Here is a 26,354-nt window from a genome sequence, read left to right on the forward strand (position 1 = left end):
GAGCCTGGGGAGGCTATTTCCCAAACTTCCGGTAGGCCCATTTTTCACCCTCCCCGAGCCCCTGCACACCCTGCACTTACCTACATCCAAAACGGGCCACATGGGGACTCCTTGAAGGAGTGGGGCAGGGTGGGCGGTGCCAGCCAGGAGTGATATTTGGGGGTTCTCCGAACTGCACAGAATCTTAGCTAGAGGTTCTCCTGAACCCCTACGAACCCCCAGCAGCCTACCCCTCCTTACAGATCTTTTTGAATGAAGACAGAGGAAGCTCTCTAGTCCTGAACCAGAAAAGGCTTTAAAGGTGACAACAAATACCTTAAATTGGGTTGAGAAGTCAACCTGTAACCAGTATAGTTCCCAAACTAGAGGTGCTATGCTATCCAGGAAAAATGAAACATGCTCTTTCAGCCCCTGTCTTCTGGACCAACTATAGCTACCAAAGTACAGGGCGTCCTTAACTTAAGACCATAACTGGGACTTGAAATTCCATCACTAAGTGAGGTGATTGTTTGTTTTATTCATTTAATTTCTATGATGCCCATCTCACCATCCAAAGCAACTGTGAGCAGCTTACAGTGAAAGCCTAAATATAAAAGCAAATAAAAATTGCTGTTGTTAGTTGTGAAGTCATGTCCGACCCATCGTGACCCCATGGACAACGTTTCTCCAGGCCTTCCTGTCCTCTACCATCCTCTGGAGTCCATTTAAAGCTCACGCCTCCTGCTTCAGTGACTCCATCCAGCCACCTCGTTCTCTGCCATCCTCTCTTTCTTTTGCCCTCATTCGTTCCCAGCATAAGACTCTTCTCCAGTGAGTCCTTCCTTTTCATTAGGTGGCCAAATTATTTGAGTTTCATCTTCAGGATCTGGTCTTCTAAAGAGCAGTCAGGGTTGATCTCCTCTAGGACTGACCAGTTTGATCGCCTTGCAGTCCAAGGGACTCGCAGGAGTCTTCTCCAGCACCATAGTTCAAAGGCCTCAATTCTTTAGCGCTCAGCCTTCTTTACGGTCCAGCTTTCACAGCCATACGTTGCAACTGGGAACACTATAGCCATGACTATATAAAATAAAAATTATAATAAAAATTGTGCGAGTTAAATACAGATTAAAGCGCAGGGGCTTGAGTGGTGCAGTAGTTAAGTGACTCCTGCCCCATTTTACGACTTCTGCCATAGTTGTTAAATGAACCACCATGTTCATTAAATGAAGCATGCAGTCATTAAGCAAATCTGGCTTCCCCTATTGGTTTTGCTTGTTGGATGCTTCCTGGGAAGGCTGCAAGTAGCAATCATGTGACCTTGGGATACTGCAACTCTCATAAATCTGTACCAGTTCCCAAGGGCCCAAATTTGGATTAGTGGCTCTAGGGACTCTATGACAACCGTAAGCCACATTTTTTTTATTGTTGCCGTAACTTTGAGCAGTTGTGAAACAAGTGATTGAAAATCGAGGACTATCTCTAGCCTTCAGCCCCATAATCAAGACTGCCTTACAAAGTACCTGGAGGGGAAACAACTATCCAATTACAATCCTTCACTTTCAACCCATGTGGCCTTGCAAATCAGACTGATTGCAGGTAGCAATCGAATGTTTTGTTGGTACAGATGTTGTCCCTGATACAGAGTTCAGGAGGAGCCAGCAACTTCTAAAAATGATATCTCTGAATAGCAAACTGAGCCTGGAGAATGAAACATGCACCTTATGCACAAATGCTAAGGATTAGTTTTCACCTTAGATTGTACGCACTTAGTTGGGTTCAAAGCAGACCCTCTTGAATTGATGGATGCTTCAGTTAGCCATTATAGACTTAAATCAGTGGTGAAATTCAAATTTTTTTACTACGGGTTCTGTGGGCGTGGCTTGGTGGGCGTGGTGTGGCTTAGTGGGCCTGGCTTGGTGGCCGTGGCAGAGGAAGGATACTGCAAAATCCCCATTCCCTCCCCACTCCTGGGGGAAGACATTGGCATCCTTGTCTCGAAAGGCTATGGTATCGTGCTCTGGAAAGAGGTCCTAAAACAGCATCTAGTGTGTCTAAAAAGGCCAATTCGAGAGTGGCAATCCCTTCCACACTGAGGGCAGATACATTCCCCAGATTTCGCTGGTTCTGGAACTGCCTCTTTGCCTCAGCCTACCGAACAAGTGTCTCTTCGAATTGGAGAAGGCAATGCTGCGTCTTTAGCCTCCAAACTGAACGATCAGAGGTCAAGGTTTCCCAGTTGTTAATGTCCATTCCCAGGGCCTTTAGGTCCCCCTTGCAGATATCCTTATATTGCAGCTGTGGTCTCCCTCTGAGGTGCTTTCCCTGCACTAATTCTCCATACAGGAGATCTTTTGGAATCCGACCATCAGCCATTCTCACGACATGCCCCAGTCAGCGTAGATGTCGCTGTTTCAATAGTGTATACATGCTAGAAATTCCAGCACGTTCCAAGACAGCGCTATTTGGAACTTTGTCCTGCCAGGTGATGCCAAGAATTCATCGGAGACAGCGCATATGAAAGGTGTTCAACTTTCTCTCCTGCCGTGCATAAAGGGTCCAAGACTCACTGCAGTAGAAGAGTGTGCTCAGGACACAGGCTCTATAGACCTGGATCTTTGTATGTTCTGTCAGCTTCTTATTAAGCTATACTCTCTTTGTAAGTCTGGAAAATGTGGTGGCCACTTTACCAATACGTTTATTTAGCTCAGTATCTAAAGAGAGAGTGTCAGAGATAGTTGAGCCAAAGAACACAAAGTCCTAGGTGAAGGATATTGCAAAATCTCCATTCCTACCCTTCTGGGACCAGCCAGAAATGGTATTTGCCGGTTCTCCGAACTACTCAAAATTTCCGCTACCAGTTCTCCAGAACCTGTCAGAACCAGATGGATTTCACCTTGACTTAAATCCTATTGATTGCAATGAGGCATGGTTGCAACTGGACCCAATATAGATCCCTTTATTATATATTGTGAATATATGTGGCCCAGGATTAATGTTGCAGGATCCAATGTGGGTCGGTTACCGGAACCAGAGGTTTTGTCTTCTGAGCTTTCGGATTCATGCGGGAGCCCAAGTCAGCATCACAGACTTCCATTCTTCTCCTGAGGTCTCATTCAGTGTTTCATTTCTTAGTACCAACAACACATATTAACCTTCTTACAGAGGTTACATTTCAAAGCGGGGACCTGTAAACCAGAGATGGGGAACTGCAACTCCCAGCAGCACCCACAGCTACCCGCTCAATGAGGAGAGATATTGGGAGTTGTGTCTATGGAGCTTCTCAATCATTTTTTTTCACAAAAGGCAAAAGTTGCCTTTTGAAAAGAAAGCACCTTTGGGACATTAGGAGATGTAGTTAAAACTGATGAAGCTTCTTGGATGAGAAGCGAAATATCTACTTCTTCCTCTTCAAATAATAAACCATCAAGTTGCCTTGCGTGGGAAGGCGGAGGGGGGAAGCACCTTTGAGTCAACTATGACCTGTATGACTGAGAATCTCCATTTAGACATTGGGCATTGTAGTTCGGGGACCTTTGCAAGGTCCCAGATTCGACCTCTGTGCCTGGTGTCTAGCCCTTGTGTCAAAAGTTATGTGTCGATTCCTTAATCAGAAGGCAACTGTTTTGCAACAGAGAATACCAATGTGTGTGTTCCCACATCAGGAAGGAGGGCTCAGTAGAAGAGTGGAGCACTGTTGTTCTGCCTTCAAGTGTTTTGGAGAACAGGTTGACCCAGTGGTGAAATCCAATGTTTTTTACTACCGGTTCTGTGGGCATGGCTTGGTGGGCGTGGTGTGGCTTGGTGGGCATGGCAGGGAAAGGATACTTCAAAATCTCCATTCCCTCCCGACTCCTGGGGGAAGGATATTGCAAAATCTCCATTCCCACCCCACTCTGGGACCAGCCAGAGGTGGTATTTACTGGTTCTGTGAATTGCTCAAAATTTCCACTACCGATTCTCCACTACCGAACCTGTTAGAACCTGCTGGATTTCACCCCTGGGTTGACCCCTCTTCTTCTTTGTGGAAGCCCCTCAGATACCGGAAGAGCCTTGGTGGCGCAGTAGACTAAAGTGCTTTTAAGTAGCACCAGCTGCCTGCAATTACTGCGAGTTCAAATCTCACCAGGCTCAAGGTTGACTCAGCCTTCCATCCTTCCGAGGTAGGTAAAATGAGGACCCAGATTGTGGGGCCAATAAGCTGACTTTGTATAAAAAAGAAGACGGCTTGGGGGGGGGGGCGAAAGCCCTACTAAGTAGGTATATACAAAAGTATGAAGGCTATTGCTTAACGCATTGTAAGCCGCCCAGATAGATAGATAGATAGATAGATAGATAGATAGATAGATAGATAGATAGATAGATAGATAGATAAGACTGCTATTTTCCAATAGCACTGATGGCATTCCCTAGTTTGAGTAATGAAACGTCCGCTAGAAAAAACGAGCAAGCTCGGAGAGCACCAAGGACCCCTCAGGTTAACCCCGAGCTACAAATATTCTCCTTGACTAGTAAAACTGCTATAAAAATAGAGCTGGAAGGGATCCTAGAGGTCTTCTAGTCCAGCCCCCTGCTCAAGCAGGAGACCCTACCCCGTTTCAGACAATTGACTGTCCAGTCTTTTCTTAAAAGGCTATCCAGCCTTTTCTATCATATCCTGGTGGGTCCGCTCGGAGCCAAAGCCCACCGCTTGCTGCCTCACTCGCGCGCTCTCTCTCTCTCTCTCTCGCCTTTCATCGGCGCCCGAGGAAACCATCCTCCCGCCGCCGCCGCCGCCGCTCTGAGGCAGCGATGGGAGTGCGCGCGCACAGCCCCGGCGCCTTCTCTCGCCATCCCGCTTAACGTTGGCACGAAGGAGCCGGACGGTCATGGCATCGGGAGCCCCGGCCGGGCGAACCCTTGGCGGCGCGGGCCGGACGGGAGCCCCGAAACGGGTGCGTGAGCGTCGGGAGGTGGTTTGAGGGGGTGGGTGGGTGAGTAGGCGGGCGGGCGCGGGCGATGCCTGCGGCTTTGGGGCCCTGGCGCGCTGCGATTTGTGAAGCGGGACGTGATGAAACCTCCCCCTGGACAAATCACGGGGAAGCGCTCGACCTCCCCAGGTGGGATTAGTTTGTAGCCGAGATAGCCTGTGCAAACAAGAGCGCCGCGCTCCGTTTCCTGCCCCAAGGAGGCTCCTCGGCCAGGCAGCGGGAGGAGGATGGCCAAGGCGAACGGGTTGCCGCTCTATCAGGTACGGGAGGAGCCCCCCCCACCTTGGGCTTTTGGGCGGCCCGGGATGGCGGGCAGGCAAGGGGGCGAGAGCGCCGCTGCCCCAAGGAGACGGGATCGGAACGCTCCCCGCCCCAATTCCCTCCTCACCCGCGATGCCGGGCAAGAAACAGTGTTCCGATCCTAGAACTCCAAGGCTGGTGTCGGATTAATGTGTCCCCGTTTAGTGAGTGTTTTTTTTTTTTTTTTAACTCTTTCGGCAAGGAGACGGGATGACCTGTCGGAACAACTTGCAAAATCTTAGAAATGTCCTTAATTAAAAAAGAAGGAAGGAAGGAAGGAGAAAAAAGAAAGGAAAAGAAGGAAGGGAGGAAGGAAGAAAAGAAAGAAGGAAGGAAGGGAAAGAAAAAGAAGGAAGGAAAGGAAGGAAGAAAGAGAAGGAAAGAAAGAAGGAAGGAAAGAAGGAAAGAGAAAAAAAGAAAGGAAAAGAAGGAAGGAAGGAAAGAAGGAAAGAGAAAAAAGAAAGGAAAAGAAGGAAGAGAGGAAGGAAAGAAAGAAAGAAGGAAGGAAGGAAGGAAGGGAAAGAAAAAGAAGGAAGGAAAGGAAGGAAGAAAAGGAATGAAAGAAGGAAAGGAAGGAAGAAAGAAAGAAGGAATGAAAGAAGGAAAGAGAAAAAAAGGAAAAGAAGGAAGGAAGGAAAGAAAAAGAAGGAAGGAAGGACGGAAGGAAGACAGGAGAAGACCTCGAAACTTGCTTTGTTTTATTAACTTCTCTCTCTTTTTTCTCTCTTTTCTCTCTCTCTCTGGCTTTCTCTCTTTCTTCTTCTTTTTTTCCTCCTCCAGGTAACCTCCTTGCTTGGTTTGGTTTTGGGCATAAACGTCTGTGCTGGATTTACAGCTCATCGCGTCAGAAGATCTGGTGAATTTGGGGAGGAGGGTCCGGACTCAGGTACAATGTGGATTAAAGGGTCTGTTTCTGCAGCCACTTGGGAGGGGGGTGGGAGGAACAGTGGGGGTCCTAAAATGTATCTTTTTGTCGTCTTTTTCTTTCCAACTGCCCCCCAAATATATCAAAGGTTATGTGAAAAAGCTCGTGTTGGTTGACCTTCAGAATGTGCTTATAGGTAATCTATTTACTTCTTTCTGTGGGAGAAAGATTGAGTCAGACATATTCCATTTATGTGCAGGGAGCTGAGGAGATGTCCGTGTGCTTGTGATCATATTTAACGGATCATATGGGGGCGGGAGGCAGTTCTCCCCCATCCCTGAAATAATATGAGCAATTCTTATTCTGTTGGATTAGTTTGTTTCCAGGTAGAGATTTCTTATTATCTGCTTGATAGTCCTGTTGGTTCTGCAAAATAGAAATGAGTATATAAGAAAAGAGAGGGAGGACAGAGTTAGAAGGACGGAGAAAAAGCAGGTGTTTCATGTTGGAAGTTGTGGGCAGCAGATGTTCTCCAGTGTACACATTTTCTTTAAAGTTGGTCTCCTTTCATTTCAGCGGGAACAAAATGCAGGCTAGCTGAGCCTGCTGCACTCCCTCATACTTCCTTGTCAAAATGTGCATTCAACATCTCTCAGATCTGTTTAAAAAAAAAAACAAGGGAAGGGAAGATCTGCAGTATTTTATATAACTTGTAATTTGTCTATGGGGTGACCTTCCATCCTTTCTGATGGACAGTGTGCTCCTTTAAATAGCTTTTATGATCATGATGAACTTTATTGTTTACGCCTTATAGATAAATACATTTCATTTGTCATGTATTTATTTACCATTTATCGCTGGTGTTTGCACACAAGAAGCAAATGCACATCCCTTCACAGAAGCCTGAAATTGCATAAATTTGGCACCAAGCAGTGCAATAGCGATGCTGCTCTTGAAAATATATACAGATGTAACTTGGGCACGCCAAAGGCTCGTTTCATCTGTCATCCTCCTTCCAATACAGTAATGCTGTTCCGATGCTTCTAGAACTTTCCATTTCTTCCCTCTTATTTGGCCCTAATTTTGAAAGATATTTCTGTGAGCTTGGCTAAAGCACTCTTGGCAACTTGTTTCCTTGGTCTAAGAAAGAATCTCGTGGCACATTTCTCTTTCTACCGATCAGCGGTTTTCAGATGTGTTGGTATGCCTGACTCATAGGGTAGTTTTTGCTCTGATACAAAAGGACGAGGAGGAGTTGGCTTTAATACAATCTTCTCCAAGTCGGAGCCCTCCAGATGTGTTGGCTTCCAGCTCTGGGTTTTGTTTTTTCTTCTTCTTCTTCCCCCCCCAAGACAGCATGGCTAATGCTGCACTAGCTGGTGGGGAAGTGATCGCCCAAGGCTTCGAAAGAGGCACCAACTGGGGAAGTTGAATTAAAATTTTGGAAACAAAGCATCCGTACACAGAATTAGTAACAGAACAGAATAACAGACTTGGAAGGGGCCTTGGAGGTCTTCTAGTCCAACCCCCTGGCTCATTTCAGACAGTTAGGTATTCTTAAGAGTCAGAGCATCAAAATCTTTTTTTTTGGAAATGCAAAAGCCAAGTCTCGCTCCGTTTGGAACAACTTCTGAAGGAGCTCATGGTAACGCAGTAAAAACAGCTTGTTCGGCTAAATATCAGCTGTTGACGCTCCTTAAGGATAGATATGAGGGACCTGCAAATATGCCCTGCTTATGCCGTAGAATCTGTCCTCTTTGTTTACAGTGAACAAAGCCTGTTTCCATTGGAGAAGTGAAACCATAGCCAACTTGCTGGTTCTATTATAATGATCACGATCTCTCTCTCTCTCTCCCTCTCTCTGTATGTGTGGGTGCATGTGCTGCCCTTGCCAAAGTTGTTTCTAATGAATCAAAGCAATGAAAACAGGATGTACAGAATGTGAGATCAGAAAGCCTTGCGCTCCTTATCACAAATGGGAGAGCTGGACAATTGTCTGCGGAAAAGAAGGGAGAGCTGTTACAGTATGCGGGATAAGTTAGGTTTAACTAGTAACAAATGCCAGATCAAAGGAGCCCGTCTCAGGCTTTGATAAGCACACATGATTCCTATTATTAGTAATGGTGGTTGCAGATGGGGCAGTCTCTGGGAGAAAGAAGGCTGCCTGGATGTTTGAGACGGAGGCCTTTTGACATTTGCTGTGGAGCTTGGCTTGTATGGGAAAGTACTTTGCATTGCTTTTTGAACACGTTCTGCCGTCTGACCCAGCTGCTTTCTAAGTAACGTGGAAAATGTTTTCTCCATCTGTTGCTGGAGATCGCTTGCAATATCCTTGCAGGTGCTGGTGGCAGTATTTGCAAATTCCAAACATATGGCGCTGGATTGATTAAAACAGCCCAGCTACCATTAAGGAATTATAACTGGCTTGAAAGTTTCTTCCATGCTGACTTCTGAATTAAAACTCTCTTTTTGGAGAGATGCTGCTTTTAGATAAGCGATGGCTGCATTCAGCACCGGGTTTCACATTATGATACTATTGGTTCACCCTGCACACGCATGCTTGCTTCGTGCACATGGGTGCCCAGTTCGTGCACATGCCTGCCTTCTGTGCATGCACCCGGCCTTCTGCGCATGTGTTTTGCTCACGTGCGCCCCTTCTGCGCATGCGCCTGGCCTCAAAAACGTGCCTAAATAGGATGGCATAGAGCCTGGATGGCTGGACGGGTGGGCGGGCCCACCCACGATTTCCACTACAGGTTCAGGCGAACTGGTCTGAACCGGCTGAATACCATCTCTGGCTGCATTGAATCACTATGTTTAGGATCCAGCGTGGCCTACCTCTTAGCTCAGTGTAAACCATGTGGTTTGAAGCTTGCAGAGAGTACACTTACGTTAGCCCTCTTCTGGTTTTAATTTGCTTTTATCTAGCATTTATCTGACTGAGCAATAGCACTTAGACTTATATAGCGCTTCACAGTGCTTTATAGCCCTCTCTAAGTGGTTTACAGAGTCAGCATATTGCCCCCTAACAATCTGGCTCCTCATTTTACCATCCTCGGAAGGATGGAAGGCTGCGTCAACCTTGAGCTGGTCAGGATTGAACTCTTGGCAGTTGGCAGAATTAGCCTGCAATACTGCATTCTAACCATCGTGCCACCACAGCTGAGCTTGGTACTCTCTGAACTTGGTTAACTTTGGTTAACAGAATAACAGAGTTGGAAGGGACCTTGGAGGTCTTGTCCAATTACCTGCTCATGCAGGAAACCCTACACCATTTCAGACAAATGGTTGTCCAATCTCTTATTCTTGCAGATATTTCGTGACCCAAACTAGGTAACATCATCAGGACTAGTGAGAGAACACCAAGACCCCTCATTTCAATCCTGAGCTATAAATATTATCCTTTATTGATTTATCTGACTCCTTTTAACCTGACCATGAAATGAAATGAATAACTTCAAAAATTTTAGCAAGGGGTTCTCTGTCCAGTTGCTGGGTGGGCATGGCCTAGTTGGCTTCCTGCACCACAGTGGGAGGGGGCTCATTTTTGCCCTCCCTGGGCTCCGGAGGCTTTCCTTGAGCTCCAGGAGGGCGAAAATGGCCTCCCCAGGCTCCAGAGCCCTTCCTGAACTTCTGGTAGTCCTGCTTTTCGCCCTCCCCGAGCTTCCGCACGCATTCTGCATCTAAAACGGGCCACATGGGGACACCTGGGAGGGGCAGGGTGGGGTGGGCACGGCCAGCCAGGAGTGGGATTTGGGGGTTCTCCGAACTTCACAGAATCTTAGCTAGAGGTTCTCCCGAACTTCTGCGAACCCCCAGCAGCCCATCCCTGAATAGCTTCCATTGTGACTGTTTTGAAGTATAACCTTAAGGCTTATATTAACAGAGTAGCTTCTCTTACACTTGGGAAATAAGCCCTTTAAGTGCTTGAAGATACTCTGCCCACTGCAACATTGTGTTGCCGTTACTGATACTGAAGCCTTGCTTTGCAATGTCACATATTGTGTCCTTGATGCGTTTTTTCTAAACCACGAGATAGAAACTGCTGATCTGTACTTCTGAAAAGCCACAGCCCAGTTCTGTCCTTGATTTCCCTCTGTCCTCCTACAGGACATGATTACTCAGCAGTATTCCTATTATAAAGATTTGTGTGACATTACACAAGTTGCTTCCTATTCAAGCAAAGCAAATAGTTAACACACAATTATCTTAGGCGGGTGATTTGAGAACAAGTCTCAGTTCAAATCAAATCTTTATTACGGTCATAGAAAAGCACAGGAGAACAAGTCTGTTGTTAAACAAGATTACATTATTCTACTGGTTTATATATTCTCAAGCAGGATTCTTTCTCAATTTAAAAAAAAAAATTGGGAAAACCATGGATCGAATCCAGAACCTTCCACATGTTGGTGGCCTGTCATTAACTGGGGCCTCTCTTGCCATCCATAGTACTGTCATTAAAAAGTGTTTTTTTTAAAAAAAAATTAAATCATGTCTACTGCCATAGATGAAATTGGAAGGAATAACATAATAATAAACACAATTGGAACTTTCTGCTTTTTGATGAAATTTCCATTTAGGTTGTATTCCGAAAGATTGACATGCCACAACATGAATATCTGGGCTTATGTTTATGGTCTAGAACAGGGGTGTCAAATTCAATTTCATTAAGGGCCGCATCAGAGTTGTGTTTGACCAGTGGGCATAGCTGGGGTGAGCATGACCAGGACGGGCATGTCTAGCTCAATGTCTTGCAGCCTTCTGCCAGTGAAAATGGAGCCCAGGGGGGCCATCAGCGGTTCTCCGGGCTCCGTTTTTGGCTGTGACAGCCTCCTGCAGGCTTCTGCCAGTGAAAATGCCCTCAGCCCTCTGCCAGTGAAAATGGAACCAGAGAGGGCCATGCATGCGGCCCTCCCTGGCTCCATTTTCACTGGCAGAAGGCTGCTGGAGGCTGTCACACCCAAAAATGGAGCCTGGATAGCCTCTGATGGCCCTCCTGGGCTCTGTTTTTGCTGGCAGAAGGCTGCAGGAGGTCGTCGCAGCCTAAAAGAGAGCTCGGGAGGGCTCTGTTTTCGCTGGCAGAGGCACCGTAGGCCGGTCCTTCACTGTTTCCAGGGTGGCCGCACAGGCCAGATCTAAGTACCCCATGAGCCAGATCCTGCCCAAGGGCCTTGAGTTTGACACCCTGGTCTAGAGAGCTGGAACAGCTAAGAACCTTTCCATTATAAATGAGTTAATTAAAAAGAGGATCCTATTTTTAATGGAAATGCTGTTGTCTGCTCTAGCTGTCCGGAATATGAAAACAAGTCCATATCAAGGATAGCAATTATTGTGTGAATCTTACATAATAAACAAAATTCATATGCTTTTCCTCAAGGTCACAGCTCTACTCCACTCCCCTGTTATACCAGCTGCAAACAGCTGCTTTGATTTCACAGGTTTCCTAGAGTTCCTGGATCCATGCAGGACAGACTAACCATCTCAATATCTTGAGAAGTACCAATAGAATGACAACCAATAGCATGAAAGGCAACCCCTAATTTATAATCTTGTCCTAGGTTGTCCTTGTCCATCTCTTGCAAACCCATTTCATTTAGTTGTTTATTTGGGTTTTTTTTTGGAAAATTAAGCAGGTGGAAAAAAAAAGTTACCTCTGCTGAACCATGCTCAGTTGTGATGCATGGTTAGTGACCCCAGCATTTGGAGACCACATAAACATGGTTTGCATAAATCTTAGAAGCAGTCTCCAAAGGAAACAAAAAGAAAATTGCATTCTTTCCATCATACAGTAACTTTTCCTGTCATATGGTAAATTTACCCTCCAGCAAATGGGAACTAAAAGATGCAGTTATTTTTTTCATGAAGTTGGTTTTTTAACCTGAACTTGAATATAAGCATAACATTCCATACAGGGCCAGAGTAAGCAGAATATTGTGTCTTATATTTTAAAAAGTGGAAAGCTGTTCTTTAAATAAGTCCTTCCTTCTCTTTTTTCCTTTTTCCCCTTTCCCCTTTCCTTTTCCCCCTTCCCTTCCCTTTCTTTCCCTTCCCTTCCCTTTCCTTTCTCCCTCTCCCTCCCACTCTTCTCTTTCTCTTATACACAGTATTACTTACATGCATTTTAATTTCAAACAATTACATATGGACTTGTCCAGGCTGCTTGTGCCGCAACAATTGCCATAATGTCCCCAACTATAATCGCAGTCTGGAATAGTTCCAATCCAAGCAGAAAAACCTCAGTTGTGCAAACTTTGTAAATCAGTTAAGCTAAACAAAACAGGTAAATGAAACTATGAGAGAGGCCACGAGAAAAAGCATCGTCATCGTATGAAAAGTTATTCTGTATTTTGATAGATGAGTATAGGAGAAACTAAGAGTCAATGAGAATTAAAGGAGTTCAGTGGCTTCTAGTTTTTAGAATGATTTTTAAATGTGATTTTACACTTTAATGAGGTGTTAGGCCTAACATATTCTCCCAAGCACTGGATTGCTTCCTTTGACTAAACTAATAGTTCTAGAATTGTTAAACGGCCTTTTTGAAAACAGATTAACTCTTAAAAAAACAAGTTTATAAACTGTGTCTTTATACTTATTAAACATAATCCTTTTGTCCTCATGAAACTCTTAGATTAAGTCAGAACACATGGAAAAAATAAAACAATAAGCCATATCACCACAATATCTTTATTACAAGCAACCAAACATACTTTAATGTTTATTCCATCATTCCTGGGAAAGAGTTCAAGTTTCACACTTTGGCTTCAGATGTTTGCTCTGATATCAGAATAACGAGCATTTTATACTAAAGAAATAATTATAGAAAATAGTCTATGGTGAAGGCCAACAGAGGGGAGAAGGAATCATTAATATTTTGCAGAACAATTAAGGAGGATGCCCAAGATTAAAAAAAGCTTTTAAATTGTGACACCATTCAATCTCTGTCAGAAGAAGAAAATCGCTAGATTAGGCAAAAACATGGGTATCTTTTTTTCAAAAAGAGTGTAATCCTAGTTTAACCCTAACCCTAACCCTAACCCATAAGCTAAAAAATATTGGACGAAAATACATACTTGGTTGGAAAAAAATTACAAAGCAACATATAGACTTGAAACCAGAGATATTTTTGTTGGGCATTCTACCGGAAAACTATGATAAAAAGATTATATATCTGGTCTTCCATATATTAACTGCAACTAGAATTGTATTTGCACAACAATGGAAAAATGATGAGATTCCTTCTGAGGGGAATGTAATTAAGAAAATATTAGGATGCGCAGAAATGGATAGATTAACGCTTACTATTAAGGATAAAGAAGAAACTGAATATTTTTTGATATGGGATATATCCTATCAATGGCTAGCCAACAGAAACAAGTTAGGAAGGAGGGGATATAAAAAGAGGAAATGTTAATGTGAAAGTTGTTAAAAAAGATAATGTTAAGTATTACTGTTATTATATTATTATATTATTAATATTATGGATATTATGTGGATTATGATAGTTTAAAAATAACTGTACCCAGATTACACACTGTTTGATGGAAATTGAATGTTATACAAATAAAACATGAAAAAAAAAAAGGATGATGCCCAAGATTAAAAAAAGCTTTTAAATTGTGACACTATTCAATCTCTCTCGGAAGAAGAGAATCGCTAGATTTGGCAAAGACATGGGTGTCTTTTTTCAAAAAGAGTGTGTTTTGTCCTTTAAGTGATTGCTTTTTGGATAGCGTCCCATTTAATTGCTTGGCTGAATCCTTGGGAACAAAATGAGAAGGACTCTTAGAAGCTGATCCTTACATGTAAAGAAAGAACATAACCTTTAAAAGATGGCATCCAGTGCTCAATATTCCTGGGAAACAGTAGACCTACCTTAACTACATCCTTGGGAAAGTATCTTCAGTCTAATCACAGTAAGGGCCAACCTATTTTCCAAAGCACCAGAACTCAAGACGAGAAACAATTAACTTAGGAGAAATTGCCTAACAGTTGTGGGTGCTCCATCACTGGAGGCTTTTAAGAAGAAGTCTGCAATGGTATAGGGCAGTGATAGCTAACTTTTTTGCCATCGTGTGTCAGGAACGGGGGGTGGGGGAGGTTTACGCGCATGTGTGTCCACACCCATAATTCTATGCGCCCTGCCCTGTGCATGCGTGTGCCAGTCCTCCCCCCCCGCTCCTGGCACGCGATGGCCCAGTAGGCCCATTTTTCTTTCTCACCTGTCTCCAGATCCTCTCTATGCATCTGGGGAGGGCAAAAACGGCCTTTCCCACACCCTCGGAGGCCCTCCGAAGGCCTGAAATGGCCCATTTCCCAACTCCTGGTGGGACAGGAAGTGACGTTTTTTGCTGTCCCCCAGCCTCCAGAGCCTCTCCAGGAGCAAAAAATGTCACTTCCTGTGGGAAGTGGGAAATGAGCCGTTTAAGGCCTTTGGAGGGCCTCCAAGGGAGTGGGAAAGGCCGGTTCACCCTCCCCAGATGCATAGAGAGGATCTGGAGATAGGTGAGAAAGAAAAACAGGCCTTCCCCACCCCCCAGGCCCTCCGGAGGCAGGAAACAGCCTGTTTCCCTACTTCTGGTGGGCCCAGAAGGCCCCAAAATCAGCTGGCCGGCACGTGCATGCGCCCCAGAGCTGAGTTGACATGCCCACTGATATGGCTACGCGTGCCACAGGTTCGCCACCACTGGTATAACGCCATGATGGTGAACCTATGGCATGCGTCAGTAGTGGGTTCCACTTACCTTCGTTACCAGTTTGGAACTGTGAGAACGCGCATGTTCGCTTTGTTGTGCGCAGTGCTTCTGCACATGCACAGAGCGTCTGTGATGACATCTGGGCAGGTGGGTGGAGTCTCCCACTACTGGTTCTCCCAAACCGGGGCGAACCGGTAAAAACCCACCACTGGCATGCATGCCACAGGTGGCACACAAAGCCCTCTCTGCGGACATGCCAGCCATTGCTCAGCCCAGCTCCACCGTGCATGAGCGCGCGCCTCCCGCCAGCCAGCTCGTCTTCGGGTCTCTGCTGCACATGCGCAGGGGCGGGGCCTTCCCCGATCTCCTCAGGTTCCACCCTCTGCAGGTGCCTCTCCGTGGCAGAAATGGAGGAGAAAGCCTGGGCGTGCAGAGAGAAACTCCGGAGATTGGGGAAGACAGAAATGGGGGAGAAAGCCTTGGCATGGGCGGGGGGGGGGGGAATGGAGAAACTGCGGAGATTGCAAAACTCCCCCCACACACCCCGTTTTGGGCCTGAAAAACCTCCTGCACCAACCTGGAAGCCAAAAGAGGAGCTGGGGGTCGGGGCGCATGCACAGGGAGCACATGCGCAGGGAACGCATGCACATGTGCAGGGGTGGGGCACATGCACAGGGGGCACTCGCATTGCATTTGGGGAATTGGGGCACACGGATGTATTTTTCGTGCTCGCGTGCACTTTGCACACTTGGCACCAAAAAGGTTAATCATCACTGGGTCTTCTGCTTGAGCAGGGGGTTGGACTAGAAGACCTCCAAGGTCCCTTCCAATTCTATTATTCTACTAAAGAACGGAATAACAACTTGGAATCCTTTTCATGCCTCTTCATGCAAGCACAGATTTGCCCTTTGATTTTACTGAAGACCTACATTCTAGGATCATCTTTAATAACTCGGCTTGATGTGAGTCTTTCCTCTAAGGCACCTACTTTCTGTAACATTCTGTCCTGTCTTTTCTCCTCTTTAGGCCAAATAATATTCAGTTCAGTTCTCTTGACAGTCTACTCATTTTATATCCAAGGTCTGCAGTCTTTAATTTGGATGACTTTGGTCAAAATGTGGGGTTTTTCATGCAATATGTGGAATGTTATTTTGGCACAGAATATATGCAGCTTTGATTTATTGCAGGTTAATCCAGGATAAGAAAAGTGATTGGAGAGATCTATCCACTCTTTATTTGATGATATTTTGTTTCTTGCATCTGTCTCTTAGCTCTCTGTACCATATCCTTTTATTTTTCTTGGATGAAGCAGTTGAGCGGTTAACCTCCTTTGAATAACCTTTGATCAACCAATAATGACTTAATTTATGGTGTGGTATTTTTCTCTCTCTCTTCCTCTTTCTTTCTCTCATATTCAGTCTTATCAGATTCCCCCTGGATCAGTACTTACGGCTCCTGCAAAAACCGATGCTTTGAACTTGATGAAGCAGAGCCTCCAGTTTGCCGTTGTGACAACCTGTGCAAGAGCTATAGCAGCTGTTGTGTTGACTTTGATGAACTGTGTTTAAAGACAGGTAGGGTGCAACTTAAGTCCCTGCTCCATAGAAAGAACAATGCTAATGTTCCTCTTAATAAATCATGATTTAAATCACTAGTAAAAAGACTTGATTTAAATCAACTCGATTTAAATCATAATTTTTAAAGAGCAACTGTCATCTCTGCTACTCCTTTGACCCACTGTTGACTCACCGATAGTCCCAGTGTTGCAGAATATACAGCCTCATGCTACGTAACTAAGCTCCATTTCATGCTGAATAAACTAAATGATTTATGTATCTTAAATAGAAAACTATCTTACGATAGATTTTTACCCCCAAAGTTTTTTATTAAAAAAAATTCGATAAAAATCAAAAAAATCCGATTTAAATCAAAAAAATCTGATTTTTTTTTATTTTTTTTAAAAAAATCATTGATTTTTATCCACCCTGTTTTTAACTATGTTTGCATGACTGTTGGTCCTTTTCAAAGACCGATTGGGGAAAGTGAAAACAGTGCAATCTGCAATCATTTTGGCTAGGCATTGCTTGATGAGCATGAAGCACAAATGCTAAAGCATTCCAAACAAGATATTTATTGGGGAATAACCGTGGCTTGTTCACACATATTTTACAGAGACCTGGGGATGGCCTCATCCATTTATAATCTTCCTCCATTGTCCAGTGTTCCATCCATTTTTCACACAGGAGAAGATCTGTATGAAAAGTAGAGTCGTCACACTACAAGTGTATATGTATTTGTGATACTCTTCCACCCTTTCCTTAAAAGAAATGTGGCTTAAATAGTTTATAATGTTGACTTGGAAGGTTTATAGCAATAAGAGGTTTGGGCAACGTGCTAAACTATTAAATCTGAAATGGAACCGATAAGTTTTCATTCTCATGACTACCTTGCGTGTAAACATGGATTTATTTACAGGCATGGATATTTAAGCATCTGTCAAATTCTGTTACATGTTTTAAGTATCATATTGATTGAATTTGTCAGACTTTTGTTATAGAAGGAGGAAAAAAAAGGCAGAACTATTATAGGTAGTCCTCTACTTATGACCACAATTGAACCCAACATTTCTGTTGCTACATAAGGGTTAGGGTTAGGATTTTTAACAGTTGTTAAGTGAGTTTTGCCTCATTTTATGACTTTTCTTGCCACAGATGTTTATTTATTTATTATTTTATTTATTAGTCCAATTTATATGCCACCCTTCTCCGTAGACTCAGGACGTCTTACAATGCATTATAGCAATAGCCTGCATACTTTTTTGTATATACTGTACCTGCTTATTAGGGCTTTCGGCCCCCCCTAAGCGGTGTTGTTCTATACAAAGCTGGCTTATTGCCCCCACAATCCGGGTCCTCAATTTCCCTACCTCGAAAGGATGGAAGGCTGAGTCAACCTTGAGCCTGGATTCGAATCTGCACTAATTGCAGGCAGCTGGCAGCTAAGTGCTAGCACTTAACAGCACTTTAGTCTGTTGCACCACCGAGGCTGTTGTTAAGCGAATCACCACAGTTGTTAAATTAGTAACACAGTTGTTAAGTCAATTTGGCTTTCCCGTTGACTTTGCTTGTCAAAAGGTCACAAAAGATGGTCACATGACCATGGGACACTGCAACCGTCAAAAATATAAGCCAATTCCCAAAGGTCTGAATTTTGATCACGTGACCATGGGGATGTGGCAATGGTCTTGTGAAAAACAGTCATAAGTCACTTTTTTCAGTACCATTGTAACTTCGGAGGGTCACTAAACGAACGGTTATAAGTGGAGGATTACCTGTGCTCACTTTCCTGCTGATGTTACTTTTCATAGATGTTGGCTAGGTATCAAGCGTGTTCAACCATAAATCACAGACACTGAATCGCAAGAACGGTTAGCGGCAATGTTTGAATGAGGTCCTTGGGGTTGGTTTTTTTTTCAAATGTGGAGAATCAATCTGGTAACAGAACAGCAGTTTAGAGCGCTGTTTAGAAAATATTTCAACCAAGAATTACCGTATTTTTCTGAGTATAAGACGCACCTTCCCCCCCCCCAAAAAAGGGAGTGAAAATCTGGGTGCATCTTATACTCCGAATGTAGCCCTGCCCAGCTTCTCAAATGGAGGTTTCAGAGGCTGAAAAAAGCATCAGAAAAGAAGCCCCCAAACAGAGCTTCAGAAAAAAAGCCTTCAAACAGAGCTTCAGAAAAGAAGCCCCCAAACAGAGCTTCAGAAAAAAAGCCTTCAAACAGAGCTTCAGAAAAGAAGCCCCCAAACAGAGCTTCAGAGGCTTTTATTCTGAAGCTCTTGTTTCGGAGGCTTTTAGAGGCAGGAAAAAAAGGTTTTTCTGAAATGGAGTTTCAGAAGTTTCAGAGGCAGGAAAAAAAGCAAAAAAAAAAAAAAAAGCTAGGCACAAAGCTCACAACCAAGGAATCTGTTGCTAAAATTCACCTCTGGGATGAATTGGGGGTATTCCGGGAGGCCGATCCACCTGCCAATCAGCTTTTTTCTTATTTTCGTCCACAAAAACTAAGGTGCGTCTTATACTCTGAAAAATACGGTATTTATCTATAGTTGTGAGAAAAGGGTGATGTATTTCAATGCTGTGATCATTAAGCAGATATTCTAAGAAAGTAAACTTGGTAGATCTGCTGTTTTCTTCTGCGCTGTCTTTTTAGAATGTTCACAACAGATTTCAGGGAACGTATTGGATGATACTGAGTGATTATAATGCCATTCGGTTGCCTCAAAATATGCTGCTTTGTTTTTAAAACATTTCTGCCCTTGCGATGACACCAGCCGGCGGTTGGGAATGTACCAAAGAGCGCTGTGGAGAGACCAGGAATGAAGATCATGCCTGTCACTGTTCAGAAGACTGTTTAGCAAGAGGAGACTGCTGTAGTAACTATCAAGTGATTTGCAAAGGTATTTGTTCCCATTTTTTTTCTTCCTATATATCAAGAAGTATTTTTGAAGTGTTGTAGCTACTAGTTCGGCAAGGATGATCATCCCCGCCATTGTGCAAAGGGAGACAAATCAGACAAATCCCTGATAAAACCTGTAATGTGATAACCATAACAATTCTTAATTAGTGCATGGCAATGGGAATGCAGTAAAAAGATGCCAACTTCTTAAGGAGTCCTTGTGGATTTTACTCTGCTAGTTGTTGCCATCTATAGGGAGTGTTGCTCATCTCCATTTCAAGAGCTGTTGAGCTAGCACTGTCTGAAGACGTTTCTGCAGTCATGTGGCCAGCATGACGTCATGGAGTGCTGTTTCCTCCCCATTGAAGTGGTACCTATTCATCTACTTGCAATGGCATGCTTTCGAACAGCTAGGTTGGCTGGACCCCCAAAATGCAATGTGCACATGGCCCCTATGCATGTACCCCACCCCCTGCATGTGCACCCCATGCATGCGCCCCATGCTTGTGACCCCGTACACACCCCATGCATGTGCCCCGCCCCCCCGCATGTGTGTGCGGCCCTCTGCATGTGTGAATGCCCCCCACATGTGTGCATGCCCCCCTGGAAACACGCATGCCCCACTGAACACACACATGCCCCCCTGCACACACACATGCCCCCGTACACGTGCGTGCCCCCCCGCAAGCATGCGTGCCCCCCCCCGCATGCACCCCCCCACATATGTGCGGCAGAGACTCAATGACCAGCTGGCTGGTGGGAGGCGCGTGTGCATGCGCGGCAGAGCTGAACTGGGGTGACGGCTTGTGTGCCCACAGAGAGGGCGCTACTTGCCACCTGGGGCACGCGTGCCATATATTCGCCATCATGGGAGTAGAGGAAGGATTCCATAACTTAGCCCTAACCAAAAGGAAAGTGAGTGGCTCCATGCAATTTTCATGGCAACATTTTCAGAAATGTCTAGGGCCGAGAGAAAGTGACTGGCCCCGAATCACCCTACTGTCCACCCTTCTGGTTTCCATGTACAAGCCAGGATTAGAATTTTTCCTAATCCAGCACTTTAACGAATGGACCAAACTGGCTCTTCATAAAAGTAATACATTATTCCAGAGGAAAATATGTTTTATCTCTTCACTTGTTTCTCCTATTCAAGGGCCACATGGAAAGCTCTTCAAACGTTACTCTTTGAACATTGCCTGACCATTTTAGTTGCTTGTTCTGCAAGCCAAGCTCTTTCATTTTGAAATAGTCAATGTTCTACTACTGAATATCTTTTGAACTTTATCTCTTTAAAAAAAAAGGGTTGTAAATGCATCTATTTTTGTCTCTTACTTGAATCCAGAAAGGTGCCTTTTTCCTAACCCCACTAATTCAAGTTTCTGTTCTGCGTCCTCTATCAATGCAAAAACGGACTTCTGTTGCTCAAAACAAAACATGGCTGTGGCTCCATAAAAGCTGGTCCATGACAGCTTGTGTCATAACAATCTGTCAGTCTGTAAGTGCCACAAGGCTTTCTCTGTCCTTGCTGCAACCAACAAACATAAGCTACCCCTTCAAAAGTTGTTTCCACTGGTAATATTAACTTTGGGAGTTTGTTTTGCATTTGTGCTTGCTATTAAGTGGAGGGAGGTTGAGGATTTTATTTTCCGTAATTGACGTCATCAAGGGCCAAGTTTGCATCTTGCAACACTGTTCTCTTCAGGCAAGGTATTGGAAGCTGTAGCATTAAAAGGCAAGGATGAGGGGGACATCAGGACAGCTACTCTGCTTCCGGAATTTGCTTCAGAGTGGCATTAATAGTGCGAATGCATGTGATACATACCGTATTTTTCAGAGTATAAGACGCTCCAGAGTATAAGAGGCACCTTAGTTTTTGGGGAGGAAAATAGGGGGGGGGATCTGCCTCTGCCTACCAGGTATTCATCTGGCTAGCGTTCTTAGCCTGGTCAGCTTCAGCACATTAGTTCGCTGGTTGTGAGCGCACGCATTGGGGCTCATTGGGGCTGATTAGCAGCTTCAAAAGCACAGCTGATCGTTGGAGGGAGCTCCAGTGAGTAAAGCAGGCGAAGCGTGGAAGCGGTAAGACAAGGCAGCAGCTGTTCTGGGTTGCCATTTTGGGCTCTGCACCTCGCATTTCCAGCCTCCAAACGCTCCATTTGAGAGACATTCAAGGCTGCGAGGATCGCCAAAGCACATCGTCGCCGATCACTGCCCAAAAATGTGACAAGCAGAGGCCAAACACGTGCAGAGGCCTAAAATGTGATGCGCAGAGGCAAAAATGTGATGCGTGGAGGCGGCGAACGGCAGCAATGTGCTTTGGTGAAGGGTGGGGGCCGGCAAGTGGGCGGGGCTACATTTGGAGTGTAAGACACACCCAAATTTTCAGCCTCTTGGGGGGGGAAGTGCATCTTATACTCTGAAAAATACGGTATATGCCTGCAGACCATCTTCACAAATTACCTATTTTTTAAACAGCTCAGATTACTTGGAAGTTGAAGCTTGGCCCCGAGAGCAAAATTAGAGTGAGCATACATTAGAGAGAAGCTCAGCTCACATATCTCACTAAGTTAATTTTTTTTTACCTCATGATTTGTTGAACAGGGCAAAGTCACCTGACTTGCAGATACACTAAATAACAATTCATAGGACCTGAGTAACTCACAAGCCAACAGAGTGCTTAGCAAATACAACGTGTCTTCCTTCTAGACATATCTGCATAGTTTCCAAATTTCGGGGGGAATTAAGGGCAACTTTGGATTTATAAAATCATGTTGTGGTACCTCTCAAAAGACAGTGGTTGTGACAGCTATGGCCAGCCAGAAGCCAGCCTTCTACCAGAAAGCAAAATAACTATAGGAGAAGGACAGGTGAGCCTGGGGGCAGACTCAAGAGAGTAATCAGCCTGGAATCATTATGTTCCCAAAAATGGTCTATGTCCAATGTCATTTGAATTCCATTAACTCTCATTTAGCACCAACCAGATTGAGTATATAGGCATGAGCAATAAATCATCTTAACTGGAGCTTAATGTGTGGTCTTGATTCTTTTTTGCCTGACATTAACCATCAGACTGCAACTTTTTGGAATCCAGAAGCATCACTAGAAATGCCAGCTTGATTTGAAACTGGCACTTGACTTTTTGGCATGCTTATTTCCAATTATTATTATTTTTTAAATGAAAATAAACTTTAAAAAATTAGGTAGGGAGGAAACTTGTAGCAAAACATTTGCTGGTATGTACATGGTCACCTCCAGATACCACATTGGGATTTTAGCCAATATAGGGAATGCAGAGGTGTCCTGCTGTTGCAATCCAATGTCTCTTTACTTGAGAATAAATCTAGGTATAAATTACTATTATTATACTATGTTTAAATAAGGTGTAAGGAATATATTATTATATTATCATTAGTATATTTTTATTAATTTAAAGTGTTGGAAGATGCTTGGGACCAGTGATGTCATATCTATGTCCAATGTTTTTAATTTTGAACTAATAAAAAGCTTTTTTTTAACAAAAGAAACTAAATCCTGGCAATCGTAATGCACAGGATAGGACTTAGTTGGAACCTAACCCAACTTCACATTACATGTGTTTTCTTTTAGGAGACACTCCCTGGGTCATGGATGATTGTGAGGATATTCGAACTCCAGTATGTCCAGCAGGGTAAGCAGGGTACTTTCTTCTTGAAATTAAAAAAAAACTCTGTTTTGGCTTCCCCTAGTTGCCAAATTAGTTGTGTGTTGTGTGACTTCTTTAACATTGGAATTGCCTGATCCACAGAAATCAGCATGAACTTAAATATATTTCTCATCACCATCTTCATTTAACGACCCCATAATCCCTTGCAATGTAGAGTCTGGGCAAGTGAATGGAGCTAGCAGAGTGTTTTAATGGCCAGATGCCCTTCCTGTTGCCAGTATGGAGTTTTGTTCAGCAGACATATTCTCAGAGTGCTCAGAAAGAGAAATATCTGCCTCTCCCTAGGATCACAGCCTCCTGATTGAGAGGCGAGAGCTACACCTCTAGGCCACTGCACCACTCCTAAGTTAAATATATTTATATCCTTCCAAAAGTTGATGTCCAACTCAATAAGAAGCAAGACTTGCTGATCAAAAGACTATAGGACTTGTGTGTCCAGGACCAAATACAACTAGCTAGTTGACTTACCATTTGTTGACTTACAACCGTTTGTTCAATGACTGTTTGAAGCTATAACATCACTGAAAAAGTAATGTGACGATTTTCACATTACAACGGCTGTAGCATCCTCATGGTCACATGATCAAAATTCAGTCACTTGGCAACTGGCATGTATTTATGACGGTTGCAATGTCCCGAAGTCACGTGCTCACCATTTGTAACAAGCTGACTTCCGACAAGCAAAGTCAACGGGGGAAGCCAGGTTCATTTAACAACCACACGATTCACTTAACCACTGCTGTGATTTGCTTAATTATGGCAAAAATAGTCATGTTAAGTCCAGGGGTGGGTTCTACTTACCTTTACTACCGGTTCGCAATGAAGCAAGTGTGCATGCGCGCTCTTCTGCGCATGTGCAGAAGCATTTTGATGACGTCGGGGTCAGTCGGTGGAGCCTCCTGCCGGTTTTACTACCGGTTCTATAGAACTGGTGCGAACCGGGGACAACCCACCACTAGTTAAGTCACAACTCTGACAACAATTGTCTTGCTTAGCAATGGAAATTTTGGGTTCGATTGGGGTTGTAAGTCAAGGACGAACATTTTGCAACCTCGATCTAGTTAAAGACGGTAGTCTGTTATTTGCAGCTCATTGACCATTGCAAAATTGTTTGGTTCTACATTCTAAATTCTTCAAGCAAGGTTGAAAATGCTCTTGTAGAATTGGTGGGTACCCAAAATGCTTCAGTAATGGGAAGGGATATAAATCAGAGGTGGGTTTCAGCAGGTTCTGACCAGTTCTGGAGAACCAGTAGTGGAAATTTTGAGTAGTTTGGAGAACCAGTAGTAAAAATTCTGACTGGCCCCACCCCCATCTATTCTCTGCCTCCCAAGCCCCAGCTGATCGGGAGGAAATGGGGATTTTGCAGTAACCTTCCCCTGGACTGGGGAGGGAATGGAGATTTTACAGTATTCTTCCCCTGCCACACCCACCAAGCCACGCCCACCAAGCCATGCCACGTCCACCAAGCCACACCCACAGAACCGGTAGTAAAAAAATGTGAAACCTACCACTGATATAAATATAAAATAAACCTCACAAGGTTTTCCCTCCTTAAGTGTGCACTCATATATGTGCATGTGAGAAGATAAGGCGGAAGGAAGGAAATGATTAGCAAGCCCAGGTGTGTTGCAAATGAAAAGAATCATTAGTCTCTCCATTAAATTACATGAACAATGCAACACAGCTGCACAATGGAAAATTTCTTCTGTGTGCTCCTTAGAAAAATATCCCGTCTATTTCGGTCATATTCTTCAATACAGTTTGAAAGCAGAACCATTAAAATGCCATCCATTAAGTTTGCTGTGGTTCCGCTTTAAATCCTTACTCTGAACTAATAATCTCACATTATTAAGATTAATACCCATTAAAGCAGAACTAACTGGAAATTATTTAGACAGATCAAGAAATGGAAATGATTATAGGGTTACAGATTCTAATTGAGTCCATGTTTTTGGATGCATTTTTAACAAAATATTTTCAAGTCTTTTTTTAAATGCTGCATTAAGCATTCATCTTTGTGATTTATGGCACTGCAAATGTTAACAGTAGTTTCCAAGATTAAATAATGAAGCGTCAGAATAAATGCAGGTTCAAATGAAAATTTTACCGGTGATGCAGTAAAAAATCTCTTTGAAAAAATATTGAGCTTTGAAAAGACATTTATCAAGTATCTTTCTCTTATTTCAGGAATTTTATGCATTTTTATTTCATCATTATTCCAAACCCTTTCTAATCTGCTTCTAATAAGATCTAATATAGTCTAAGATCTGACCTCTTATAATTTTCAAGTTAGCCTCCCTGAGTTTTTCATTTGTTTTGCTTATTTTATAGAGCTTGTAACCTCCCCCACTTTTTGGGCAGTGTACAACATAAACAAATAGAAAACAGACAAAAGTAACAAAGAGGTAAATTCAAACAATATCAAAAACAAAAATAGCCAGAGAAAGAAATAGCTGGAGGATATGCAGTAAAACACTCCTTGAATGAGATGAGAAAAAACTGCCCTAAATGATGGAATAAGTGATTTAGAGTGTCCATAACCATTTTTCTTTTTTTCTTGGAGATGTGTATAGCATCTGTATCCCTGATGAAAATACCTAGGAACCTTTTAAAAAGTTTTGCTAAATTGGATATTGCATTTGTTCTCTCTTGCATGCTCTTACTGCAGTCTGTTCTACCGGTTTACTAAATTATCTTTATTCTTTAGTTTTCTTCACCCTCCGCTGATCATTTTCTCTGTGGATGGCTTCCGTGCATCGTACATGAAGAAAGGTGAAAAAGTGATGCGCAATATTGAGAAGCTAAGTAAGTGGGCATGCTTGAACAATATATCTCAGAATGGTGAAGCTGTTGTCTGGCCATGACTTCTGCTGGTTTGGGTTGGCCAACTTTATCTGAACTCATACAATAAAAAGGGTTAGGGCTCCATTAGTGTTTGGATGGAAACAGAAATCATCATCGTCATCCTCACAAAATACAAAGACCTGTAAGTAGAAATGGAAAGACTATGGCAAAAAAAACCCCCCAAACATAGAACCCATAGTGATGGAAGTCTGGGGTGCAATCCCTAAACATCTGCAGCATCACTTCAGCACCATCAACAAATTGACAAAAACAGTCAATTGCAAAAGGCAGCTTTACTTGGAACAGCTTAAATTCTGTGACAATATCTTTAACACCATCAAGCCTCGACATAACTGCCTATCCCAGCTCCTTGGCAAGGACTTGATAGGTGAATAAAAATGCCAAATCCAATCTAAATGTCTGGCTGTCTGTGTGACCAATTGAATGGAAGAAATGTTCTATTTTGCATACACATCAGGTTAGCATAGGATAAAAATTTAGCATAGGATGAAAATTTAGTTTCTTTTAGAAAGGAACACCTTTC

General features: G+C 43.6%; 1 protein-coding gene across 6 annotated transcripts in view; it reads left to right on the forward strand.

Moving 5' to 3' along the window:
* The window catches only part of ENPP2 (ectonucleotide pyrophosphatase/phosphodiesterase 2), a 103,024-nt gene that overhangs the window by 27,337 nt on the left and 49,333 nt on the right, over positions 1–26,354 (forward strand). For 4 of the 6 annotated variants that reach the window (XM_070940363.1, XM_070940367.1, XM_070940365.1 and 1 more), the window contains exons 1-6: positions 5,097–5,206; positions 6,027–6,132; positions 16,223–16,378; positions 19,136–19,261; positions 22,867–22,927; positions 25,674–25,771. In XM_070940363.1, the coding sequence (XP_070796464.1) occupies positions 5,174–5,206; positions 6,027–6,132; positions 16,223–16,378; positions 19,136–19,261; positions 22,867–22,927; positions 25,674–25,771 (580 nt within the window). In that variant the 5' untranslated portion in view covers positions 5,097–5,173. Of the gene's footprint in view, positions 1–4,844; positions 4,911–5,096; positions 5,207–6,026; positions 6,133–16,222; positions 16,379–19,135; positions 19,262–22,866; positions 22,928–25,673; positions 25,772–26,354 lie in introns of those variants that run through there. The other 2 variants (XM_070940362.1, XM_070940366.1) reach the window with 2 other exon arrangements.

This window comes from Pituophis catenifer, unplaced genomic scaffold (assembly GCF_029215685.1).
Source record: "Pituophis catenifer annectens isolate HBS135680 unplaced genomic scaffold, rPitCat1.0.hap2 SCAF_3, whole genome shotgun sequence".
NCBI classification, from domain to species: Eukaryota; Metazoa; Chordata; class Lepidosauria; order Squamata; family Colubridae; genus Pituophis; species Pituophis catenifer.